At 44.7% G+C, this 12,193-nt stretch overlaps 1 protein-coding gene across 9 annotated transcripts in view; it reads left to right on the forward strand.

Annotated features, from left to right (window-relative positions):
* The window catches only part of MFSD10 (major facilitator superfamily domain containing 10), a 30,836-nt gene that overhangs the window by 263 nt on the left and 18,380 nt on the right, over positions 1-12,193 (forward strand). For 2 of the 9 annotated variants that reach the window (XR_007504806.1, XM_049792993.1), the window contains exons 1-4: positions 3,399-3,672; positions 5,867-6,056; positions 7,232-7,328; positions 12,046-12,149. Coding sequence is in view for 8 of the 9 variants with exons in the window: in XM_049792993.1 (XP_049648950.1) it covers positions 5,886-6,056; positions 7,232-7,328; positions 12,046-12,149 (372 nt within the window). In the remaining variant the exon portion in view is untranslated. Of the gene's footprint in view, positions 1-2,920; positions 2,927-3,216; positions 3,323-3,398; positions 3,673-4,083; positions 4,205-5,866; positions 6,057-7,231; positions 7,329-12,045; positions 12,150-12,193 lie in introns of those variants that run through there. The other 7 variants (XM_049792955.1, XM_049792964.1, XM_049792944.1 and 4 more) reach the window with 7 other exon arrangements.

Below are 12,193 nucleotides of genomic sequence, written 5' to 3' on the forward strand. Positions count from 1 at the left end.
TCATATTGTCAATCTTTAAAATCAGATTTAGTATTATAAACCTGGGATTAATGGTGATGCTTAACACATAGTATTTTACATTACTAGGAAAACAGGACTACCTAGTCCTGCCTCAGCTTAATAATCAATATGGTCCAATAGTTTTGTCATTGTGTAGGTACTGCAGTAACTAGGCAGTGGTGGTGCTCTGATGTCGTAGAAGGTGGTAGGAAGGTCTGGTCATTTGGACTACAAAGGGCTTGGACAAGCTTGAGCAAACCCTTTCTCATAGAGTTTCTTAAACACAACCACGTTCACCAATATTCTCTTGTCTCTGTGTTGCTCTTAAACCAGGAATTGTCATAACAGGCCTTTTGACACATTTGTTATCAACTATAAATCTGCTGTTAATTAGGCAAAAAAGAAACTATTCAGTAACTACAATCATCAGACACAAAAAAGGAAAATTACCATTTTGCCTTTAGTTCAGGTAATTTATCTGTCAACATCAGGTGTCCAGAGAATAGCTACCCTGAATACAAATACTGTAAAGAATAGCGTGAGAATAAAACTGTTCAGCTAGATATTGCATAAATTACCTTATTTATGACAGCATGAAAAGCTTCCTCATTAGTTCAGTTGTCAGCTGAAAGGGGTATGCAGTTTGATATTCTCAGTTGTGCCTTGCAGAAGTTACCATCTACTGTGGTGTAACCATATTCTGTGTAAGCCATTGCTTTTTGCCTTCAGCTTCTGCTATATGAAGGTACTGAGGCTGTTCCTGAGCTCAGCACGTAGAGTTTATTGTGAAGCAAAAATGGAGCTCTGTTGGGCAGAGGCTGGTGACTCTGGTACTGCAGCCTCTTTGGCCATAGGAACTGGTGGAGCTGCTTTTCATAACTCTGAGACTGTGAGGTGTTATATATTCAGGGGGCCAAAACCATCCCACAAATGTGCTCCTTTCAGTCTCTGAGTTTGTCACCTGAGCTAAACAGGTACATTCTCAGTCCTAAAAGTATTAGTTGTGCCATCTTGCATAGTTAAAATGACTGGTTATTTGTAAGGGTTTTTTTGGTTTGGTTTGCTTTTTGTTGGTGGTGGTGTTTGGCTTTTTTTCAATAAATTAGGTCTGGAGTGGATAACTAAAATTTTCTATGCAGCCTGAACACTAGCTGAGTGAAAAATACTAAGATGAAGACCCTGTATGGCATTAAATCCTTTAAAATACTAATGTTTGGGTTAATACTGTTGCTCTTTAGTGATAGATCAGGTAAGCACAAGCCAGAGTGGAAGAGGCGTTGCTTGAGTAAAAAAACCAAGACTGACATAAGAAAAAAATCAGTGTTAATAAATGTAGTCTAAACCCCAAATTTCATAGAATCATTTAGGTTGGAAAAAGCCTTTAAGCTCATCATGTCCAACTGTTAACCTAGCACTGCCAAGCCCAGGACTAAACCATGTCCCTAAGCACCACATCTATACTTCCAGGGATGGTGACTCAACCACTTTGCTGGGCAGCCTGTTCCAATGCCTGACAACGCTTTCTGTGAAGAAATTTTTCCTAATGTCCAATCTAACATCCCCCCCCCAGCACAACTTGAAGCCATTTCCTCTCATCCTGTCACTTGTTACTTGGGAAAAGAGACCAACACCCACCTCATTACAACCTCCTTTCAGATAATTTGAGAGAGCAATAAGGTCTCCCCTCAGCCTCCTTTTCTCCAGACTAAACAACCCCAGTTCCCTCATAATAATTTATTATCTATCAGACCTGCAAGGTTTTGGACTGGCCTTCCACTGGGACAGGGTGGGCAATGACCTATTTGGTTCTAGAAACAGCATGCTGTGTTTACATGCAAGGTTGTATGACATGGTTGACTGCAATAACTGGGCTCAGTGATCTGCAAAAGCTTTAGGTTGGTAGGCTTAAGAACAGGAAGAGCTGGATTTTTTTTTTTTTTTTCTTTTAAACACATCTGATTTCAGATGGTACCCGGTCAGTTACATACAATGATCCAGAGCCAGAAGAATATATCTACATATATTTTTCCAGACATTAAATAAATGATTATTCATGCTTACTCTGGAGCACCTTAAAGCAGAAGTTGGCCTCCAAGTCAGCAGCAAACCTTGCGTAATCGTTTGGTTTTCAGCGTATGTACCATATCTACCATATTCGTTTTCTCACACCACACTGAGTACAGAAAATGCTTAGGTAAACATGAGAGTAGCAGCTCGCTATTTGATCCGGCATGTTAATCCTGATGTTATGCTTAGATAAGCTCCTCCAAATCTAATCGTTTGGGGAATCCATGACAAGAGATGTCACTGTTGAGTGAAAGGTCCTCATCAGTGCTAGTAACTGTAAATCCACACCACCCCTGGGACTGCATTACCGTGAAGGGAAGCAGAAGTCCTTTCAACACCTGTATTAATTTGCTTTAAACACTTTGTTGGCAGATCCTTATGTATTTAAGACTATGAAGATGCATGGAAGCAGAAGTCCTTTCACCACCTGTATTAATTTGCTTTAAACACTTTGTTGACACATCCTTATGTATTTAAGACTGTGAAGGTGCATGTGATTAGTCCGCTTGTAACGATATACTCACATTTTAACTGGGCAGCCTGGAGACCAGATAGGGCTGGACAAGAGAACAGTGCCAGACGGTGCCACCAATATCAAACCTACTCATGTTCTCTGTGCTAAAAACCGCAAGCGTTTTAGGGGAGCAGTTTGTTTTAGGAACAGGGTTACGTCTTCCTCTGCAACCTACCTTTTTCTGTTTGTCAGATACCAGGAAATTTCCATTTATCAAAACCACAGCCAACTGCTGCTGTAACGTGGCTATGTAGCAACTAACGAAAGAACGCCCCTCTCCTCTCGGAACACGTCTGTTTCCACTAAAAAAATCTCCAGCGCAAGAAGGAACGGCCGTGGTCTGAGGTACGGGAAGCCCACTTACGTTGTTAAACCTGTTCCCTGAGGGGGACCGGGGCTGTCTCGACAAGGCACTGCCCTCACTCTGCCTTTTGAGTCCCTCTCGGCCGCCGGGCCCTGCCTCGCCGATCCGCCAGCCCCGAGCAGCGGCGGCTTCCCGCCGCGCTGAGGGGAGCCCGCCCGCCGCTTGAGGGGAGCGGCGGCGGCCCGGCCGGCTCCCTCCCCGGCGGCGCCCGGTGCGAGGGCCGCGGGAGCGGCTCCATCCCCGGCCGGAAGAGGAAGGCCGCCGGGGGGCCGGGGAGGAGCCGCCGCCGCCCGCCCGCAGCATCCCCAAGGGAGGGCCCTTGGCAGGCGGAGGGGACCCGCCCGCGCACCCTGCGGGCCTAGCCCCCCTGAGGAGCGGTAGGTGGCCCGGAGCGGGGCAGGCTCTGCCGGCGGCGTGGGAGGGCGGCCGGCCGGCCGGCCGGAGGAGCGGGTCTGGGCCGGGCGCGGCTGGCCTCGCTGGGGCTGCGGGTCCCTGGGGGCTCAGCCCGGGCGGCGGCGGAGGGGACGGACGGACGGACGGACGGACACGGCGAGTCCTGGCCGCGGACACCACGTCTCTCCAGGGCCGTCCCTTTCGTGTCCCCGGGGCTTTGGCCGCTCTGGGGAGTTGCCGGTGTCCCCCCGTCCCCCCCACTGAAACTCCTGCTCTTGACCTGCCTCAGGACTTTGTTAAGGAGCCAGAGGAGCCCCTTCCCAAGGCGTAGCAGGTAAAGCCGGGCCTAGGAGAGTTCAGAGAGGGGAAGGGGTGGTAAGAAAACACCAGAAGGATGAAATTCTTCCTGCTGGCAGATGAGAAATCTCTGTTCGTGCGTTAGGGCAGGGCCAGCTTCGCGGCCGATCCCTTCCTGAGAGGCGCGGCGGGGAACGGCGGCCCTGCCGGCCGGGGGGGAAGGCAGAAGCGATGAGGCACAGGCGGGGAGTCCTGAGGGGACGAGCAGAGGCAGAGCCACTGTCAGGGACACGAGTGTCCAGCGAAACAACTTCCCGAAGCTGAAAATCCTCCCCCCTCTTCAGACGTGTCTCACAGAAATCGAATGTCATGGTAGAGGTGAAGTGTTTTGTTTTTGCTGACGGGATGCCAGGGCCTATAAAATGTTTGGTGGTTTCCTGCCTAGCAGAAAGCACGGAGAGGTTTGAACAACAAAACTGGTGGAGCACAAAGGCAGAAACGTGTAGTACCTTGGGACGTTGCGTAAGGGAAATTGCAACCACGTAGCCGAAACTGGAGCTGAATGAAAGGTCAGTGCTAGCATCAGTAGGTTCAAGCCGCACGCTAGCTGAAATGGCTGTAAAGGATGTTACCCTGTGTAAAGAACCCTGGAATAAAGTTCAGCTTGATCATGCAATTCAGTGGATGAATAAACAAGTTGTGAGGAAGAACAAGGCAGAATCTGCCAGAATGAACCCATCCCTCAATTGTTGGCTGGATGGATCTAGGGCCAGGGCCAGGGCGATTTGTCTAAAGGAATGGTTGTTTTGGCTCCAGATGCTCTTAGATCATTTGGGTAAACACATAACGCTAAATATTTGTGGTGGTGGTGACTTACCATTTTAAATAAAATGATCCTGAACATAACCAAACTGCTCTATTTACTAGCAGATTTAAGAGTGTTATGCCAAGAGTTTAGGAACTGGATTGCAGGTGGCCCCTTTCCATGTTTGGTTCATGGCGTTTGACCTTTAATAATGCTTCAGTGCTAGTAAACTGAATCCACATGTAAAGAAATGTCACGATAATATTTATCGCTGAGCAGAACAAAGTTATGATCTTCAGTTGGTGTAATATGATGTTATATGCACAAGGGCCTTGTGTATGTAATACAGTATGTCTTGTTTGGAATAGAATTTGTATGAAGAGTTGCTCAGTGTTTTCAATCTTGGCTTATCAATGTCAATGGATATTTTGGTATTGATTGACTTTGTTGGATGAAATTCTGTCTCCTTTTTTACTCTTTTAGTGCAACAAATATTCAGGGATTTTTTGAGTGGAAGGGACTGCAAATCTGATTGTTTTATGACTGAGATACATTGTAATGTTTTAGAAATCCGAAGTTTGCAGTTTCATGGTTTGTGTATTACTCCTTGATTTTGGTATCTGTTGAAACTGAGTTTTTTTCAGAATACAGACTGATGTCTTTATTTGTTAAATACTGATCAGGGTATGGTCTGCATCCTTGTTTAGGTCTTTAAGACAGTTTTGGGGTATTATCAATGAAATTTGATAGTTCTGATATTTCTGACAAACTAAAACGCTCTTTAAGCATTTGATGCAAACTCATATAACCTATCAATGGCAGTCATCCAGAGAAAGAAAAAAAATAAATTCAAGTTTCAAAATTTTGTTGTGCTGTTTCTTGAGTTGCTGTTATTCTCCAGGATTTATCTTGCAGACAGCATTCCTGCAATATTTAGGAAGTCTACCTTCTTTTTTTTTTTTTTTTTTAAATTGTTATTGCTTTAGTAATTTCTAGTATACACTGAAGGCATAAATAATCTTGAAGGCATAAACAATCTATCAGTTACTTGAATGTGGATATTCAGAACAAGAATGCCCTTTCTTATGTATTTTAACTGTAATGCTGAGTTGAAAACATTTGGGAAAGTTGTATAGCATTGCTCACATGTTAACAAAATTTAAATGCTCCTTAGTTCTGTGTTTTATTTGCGATGCTCCTATAATAAAGTTATCTTATTGCCATTGTAGTCTGTTCTTGATGCCAGCAAACTTGATGCTGAGCTAATAACCAAGACTGGAGAGTTGAGGTTCCTGTTCCCTTGAAAATCAGGCAGCTTTTTTTGTGTGTGTGAAGTCTGTAGAAAGTGAGAATGAATCAGCAAGATGCTGTTATGAAAGGCCTGCAAAATGCTTCCTGTTGACCAGATATAAATGTAATTTTCTAGAAGCAGAGCACCTGGGAACATGGCCCTGCGAGAGAGAGAAAGCAGCAGCAGCTCCATAAATGACAAGCAAGAGCAGAACAGTAGTCGTGTTATTACAATTGTCTTCCTGGCACTCTTCATTGACTTGTTGGGATTCGCTCTCATCTTGCCACTGTTTCCTTCCATCCTTGATTATTACAGCCAGACTGAGGTAAGTAACAGAGAAAGTCAGCCTGCTGAAAATCTTAGGTATGAGATCTTTAGGGAAGGATGGAAGGAAAATCCCTTGCCTTGGGGCAAACCAAGTAGCTATAGGCAGCACATTTAAATGGTGTATGGACTGAATTTGTTTGTGAACTTGCATAAGACTCTTCCCTTTTGCTTTTTCATTAAAATGAGGGATGTGTTTTGGGGAAAATTCAGGTATTTCTTAGGGGCCAGTCCTTGTAATTACCAGTGCATTTCTAACTTACACTGCTGTCACTGGTGAGACAGAGTAAACGACAATCCACAATGGATCTGCATCCTAGGTTTTATCTAAGAACCAAAGAGATGAGACCTTTTACCCTATTTGAGTATTTCACACACTTGCTTCTTCCCATCCCCAGCATCACATTTACTAGGTCTCAACTTCCATTCTTAGGGAGCTGGCTGCTGCTCTGGGAACGCAGGGCAGAAAGTTGTGTGCTGTGCAGCTGCTCACAGTTAGCATTCTCAAGTGTTACTGGACAAGATGAAGATGTCAGGGGAGAATTATTTTTGCAGCCCACACCTCTATCTCATAGTCGCTTTCCTAACCCACTCCAACTGCAGCTATAGGCTTTGTCTTTCTTACATCCTTATCTCTAACCGGAACCAAGGGCTCTGATCTCCAGGATCTTCCCCCACTTCCAGTGTATTTCCTATAGCCAAGATCTTCACTTTCTTTTCAGGGCCCCCTTCTTCTTTTCAAGTCCTCCTCCTCTTTTCAGGAACCATTCTTTTTCACACCACCTCTTTTTTCTGGACTTACAGATCCCTGGTTCTCCCATTCTAAATGGTTAATATGTGCAGAGGGACAGAGTATGTCTCATGCTGCTTTATTAATTGAAAGATTCAGGACATTCCACTTTTGCTTAGTTCAAGTTTTAGCAAGTAGCAGGCCTGATGGTTTAAAAAGTTCAAATTCAGATATTCCTCCACCCAAACACATATACCTAATTATCTCCTGCCTGTTAGCATTCACAATTTAAGCTATTTTTAGCCTATGACAACTGATCAGCAAAGAGGTTTTCCCTGGGGGGAGGAGGAGGGAAGGAATCATCTAACTAAGCTCTGATGCTGTCTTTGAAAATGAAACAGAGTGACTGTCTTCCTGCTTCTATTTCCCAACTATCTGTTTTGCAGGATGGATTCTATTTGTCATTGCAACGTGGTGTGGACTGGTTTGCAGTGATGGTTGGGATGCCTCCGGAGCGGAAGTACAACAGTGTGTTGTTTGGAGGTATGGGCATTAAAGAAACAAGCTAACAGACCACAAAAAAAAACCCAAAGTGTGTTTTCAAGTTATTTGCACTGTTGATGTGAGGAATGATGATGAAAATGACAAGCAATACAAAAAGCATACTTGCCTGTTATTAGATTTAGATTTAAATAACACAGTAGGCTATAAGTGATTCTGTTTTCATCACACTGATAGCAATGAAGAGTTGGATAGCCCCATCTCTGTCATTTGGAGACACCTAGACAGGCAGGAGGACTGCGCCCACAGGAGCCTTTATGAAATTCAGTAAGGACAAATGTGAAGTCCTGCCCCTCGGAAGGAGTAGTCCTTTGCAGTGATATAGACTGGGCACTGACTGGTGAGGAGCAGCTCTGCTGTAAAGGCCCTGGGGGTCCTGGTGAGCAGCAAGCTGAGCAGGAGCCAGCCCAGGCAGCAAAAGGACCAATAGCACCTGGCTGTATGAACAGAAGCAGAGCCAGTAGATTGAAGGAAGCGATTGTCCCCCTCTACTTAGCACATGTTAGACCACATCTAGAGCATTATATCCAGTTTTGGCCCCCCAGTACAAGAAAGGCATCCATAAACTTGTTGTAGTTTAACCCCAGCCAGCAACCAAGCACCACGCAGCCGCTCACTCACTTCCCCTCCACCCAGTGGGATGGGGGAGAGAATTGGGAAAAGAAGTAAAACTCATGGGTTGAGATAAGAACGGTTTAATAGAACAGAAAAGAAGAAACTAATAATGATAACACTAATAAAATGACAATAGCAATACTAAAGGATTGGAAGATACAAGTGATGCAGTTGCTCATCACCCACCGACCAACACCCAGTTAGTCCCCAGGCGGTGATCCCCCCTGCCCCCGCTCCCCCCAGTTTATGTACTGGGCATGACATCATATGGTATGGAATATTCCTTTGGCCAGTTTGGGTCAGCTGCCCTGGCTGTGCCCACTTCCAACTTCTTGTGTCCCTCCAGCCTTCTTGCTGGCTGGGCATCAGAAGCTGAAAAATCCTTGACTTTAGACTAAACATTACTTAGCAACAACTGAAAACATCAGTGTGTTAGCAACATTTTTCTCATACCTAACTCAAAAACATAGCACTATCAGCTACTAAAAAGACAGTTAACTCTATCCCAGCTGAAACTAGGACAAAACTGCAATGAGTTCAGCAGAGGGCCAGGAAGACAGAGGGTCTGGGGAGCCTGGGCTTGTTCAGCCTGGAGCAATTAGCACCCTTCCAATACCTATGGGGATGTTATCAAGAAGACAGGCATTTCACTGTGGTGCATGGTGGGAGAAGGAGAGGCAACAGGCATAAGTAGAAGCAAGGGAAGTTCAGGCTGGACATGAGGAAGAACTTTTTCATAGTGAGGATGGCCCATGGAACAGGTTGCCCAGAGAGGTTTTGTAGTCTCCGTCCTTAGAGGCTGTCAAACCTTTACTGGATGAAACCCTGAACAATCTGGTATGACCTCATAGCTGACCCTATGAGCAGGTGGTTGGAGTAGTTGACCTCCAGAGGTCCCTTTTAACCTGAATTATCTTATGATCTTGCCCAATTTGTTCTACAGATTGCTACAGAAATACAGGCCTGCTGTTCCTTATTGTCAGACTGCCAGCTGAGTGTCAGGAGCCTGCTGTGCTGGAGCATGCTGTGCTACACCCTGCACAGTCACAGAAATTACTCTCCCTTAACAACTGATCCGCATATGATTGGAGATCAATCAGTAGGAAACAGTGGAGTTAGAAGCTTGTGAGTTCAAGTCTCACCTCCCCCCTGGGCAGCTATAGTGCGGCACTGTTTCTAAATCTCATTAGTCCTATTAAAAGCAGGAGAGCTGCTGACTTCAGGGTCCAGAAACATTTGCTGTCACTAGGATGCTCTGGTGTGGGTGAGCTCCACCAGGAGTAGTGCAGGAAATCCAGCAGCATATATGTCGTTATGCATCAGGTAGTCTTTTGGCTCCTTGTGATCTAGAGCGTTGTGAGGAAACTGGGATTTCAGAGTATGAAGATGTGAGGGTGTCTGGGTTAATTTTAATTGGAGATGTCTAGACCTACTCCTTTTAGTGGAGGCTGAGGCCTCCCCCAAGATAAGCAAAAGGCTTTTGAACTAAAAAAAACCAACCCAAAACTTTATTAGAATGTAAGTGTGGATGTATTTTTACTATTTAAAGTAGTTTTGGGGGGTTTAACAGACATTAGAAGGTTTATAAACAATTTTCTTCTTTCCCACAGTGTCTTCGCAGGTATGTTGTTGTTTCAGTTCTCATTTTCAGTCAGATTACTGGCTTTAAATGGTAGAAAACAATTTTCTTTAATCCCTCAGAAACTGCTTTCTGCCTCCTCTAAGGCCTGACTGCATGCCTCCTCCTTGTTCCTTCTCTCTGTCTCAGACTGTTTAAACAAGGAGCTGGGAGCTCACAGTTGTGTTGAACTTGTTGCCTGTCCTTTTGCCTGCTGTGTCCTGTACTCGTGGGAGTGCCGTATCCCTTGACTTGGCTCAGTTGTTTTCAAGGGGAAGGAAAAATCTCTGGGCTCCTTCCAGAGGTGTCCAACTGACTCTTCTGCCCTTTGAAGAAAATACAGCATCTAACTGGGAACATGCAAATAAAATGGATGCTATTTGTCTCAGAAAGGAAGCTGGTATCCCTTGTTGTTTTCTCTCTAGGAGAGAAGTGTTGAAGAAAAGTATTTAGAAGAGTAATGAGTAGGGGTGGGAATGTTCACTAACTACCTAGCAGCCACAGGCAGTGAGGGTGCAGACAAGGTGGCTGAATCAACCTGGTATCTGTCTCATTTGACTCTATCTCTTCTGCTGGCTTTGATGACAGCTATTCTTAATGAGCCATCTAATTTGCTAAACCAGCAGAAAACTTTTTTGTTCTTTTCTTTTTTTCCAGATTAGTTTTCTGCCAGGTTGAGTTGAATTAGCTCACTGGAGAGTTGACTGAGGCTGCAGAAGCAGGGGAAGATGAACAAGCTATCTTAGTTGTAGTCAGCTCTGTCTCAGTCCATCTTGTCTGATTGCATCTTAAAAGGTTATAGTGGAAAGGTTTGTTATACTTGCGATGTTAATCAGAGGCCACTGCAGTCTTCCTGTGGCCTTCATTCCTTCATTGCCTTCATCTGCTTACAAGGAGCATAGGATTGGAAAGATACTTCCAAGATCATCTTGTTGCTTCTCCCAGTGCAGGATATATTCTGTTCTCTTTCATCTTGGTTTAGACTGAACCTCTTCAAGGCAGAAAACTTCCCCGCCCTTGTCAAGGCCCTGAGGGCACCAATACTTAGTTGCAGTGACCAGCCTTCACCCACACACTTTCTGCCCAGTGATTCAGGAGCTGTATTTCAGCTCAGGCCTGGGCCTTGCCTGAGCTATATCATAAGGATAGCCTTGTCTCCAGGGCTATCTCTGGCCCTGTCTCTTGAATGAACCTCAGACCTACATTGCAGGTGTCTTATCTCCTGAATGGACCTACATCATCGTCTTGTTTCCACTCCTTTCTCTGACCTCTCTCCTGCTGGTCTTGACTGGACTCCCTGGATGGACCTGCTGTATAACCCTTGCCTTGTCTGCGACTGTCAATGGACCCTGCTATCGAGACCTGTTCTGCCCAACCCATCCGGGTCGTGTGGGACTGCGCCCTGCTTCGTGGGGGCACTGCCAGTGCTGTGGTCACACTCAGTTCTGGCTCCTTCCCTCTTGTGGAACAGCCCTGCTCTTGCTGCTCCCTGGCTGTGAAGTGTTTGTCATGTCTGGGTGTTTTTACAGTACTAGAAAAACAAGGAGGAATACTTGTCTCTCATTAACATAAACTGCCAGTGTACCAATCTGTAAGATTTTTTGCACAGGTTTTTGAGTTATCACAAGCAGCTGTTCTCCCCAGGAGGAGAGTATCAATATTGTTCAGTATCAATATTCTGGCTCTCTCGAAGTTGATGGGAACAGGAGTTCTGGTCCCTCCTCTGTCTTTTAAAGCTTTGGTAGCTGAATGATCTTAGATGTATAACCCAGTTTTTCCTTTAGAGAAAAACTGTGACAGCATGGCATTTTTTTGCCTGCTTGTTGAGAGTGTAGTGCAAATTAATAAGTGTGTGAAGCTAGAAATGGCAAGAGAGAAGAGGAATTAAAGATCACAGAAGCTGGAGGCAGATTTCAAAAGACTCTTGGAGTCTGTTGGAATCACTCCTACCTCTTAGGGTGCCTCACTAACAGCAGTGCTTATGTCCTTCTTTCCATGGTAAGAAGGAAAGAAAAGCTAATTAAGTGTGACAGAATCGGGTTCAAACAATCAAAACAATCTAAAAAGAATTGTGACTGTTAAAGACTGCATTATATCTGCTTTAAGAACAGAAAATGTATGTAGTCAGCTGGGGAAGCATTGGAGAATCAGTGTTCCATTATAACCAGTGAGTTTCAAATGCCTCTCACCAGTGAAGTAACCAGTGAATTATCTGATTTATGCCTGTTACTCTGGTCTGTCTGTATTTGCCGCCTCAGTTAAATAACAATACAAGATCGGTGTTTAGAGGGTGGCTTAGTTTCAAAGTAAAGCTGCTGTTTATAGCTGTTGTTCTATGTTTAATTGCATGCTTTTAAAGGATGTAATGGAGTGATAGATCTGGAACAGGTTGGCTGTATTTGTATTTAAGGTGAAGGCAGCAAGTCTAATGATACATGTAATTTTTTTTTTATTTTTCTTTTTTAGGTCTGATTGGCTCAATCTTTTCCATCCTACAGTTTTTCTCCTCTCCCCTCACTGGTGCTGTGTCGGACTGCTTGGGCAGAAGGCCTGTCATCTTGGTGACAGTGGTATGTGTCTCACACCAATTTTAGTCATGACATCTCAATACACA

The sequence above is a fragment of the Accipiter gentilis genome, chromosome 3 (assembly GCF_929443795.1).
Source record: "Accipiter gentilis chromosome 3, bAccGen1.1, whole genome shotgun sequence".
Classification (NCBI taxonomy): Eukaryota; Metazoa; Chordata; class Aves; order Accipitriformes; family Accipitridae; genus Astur; species Astur gentilis.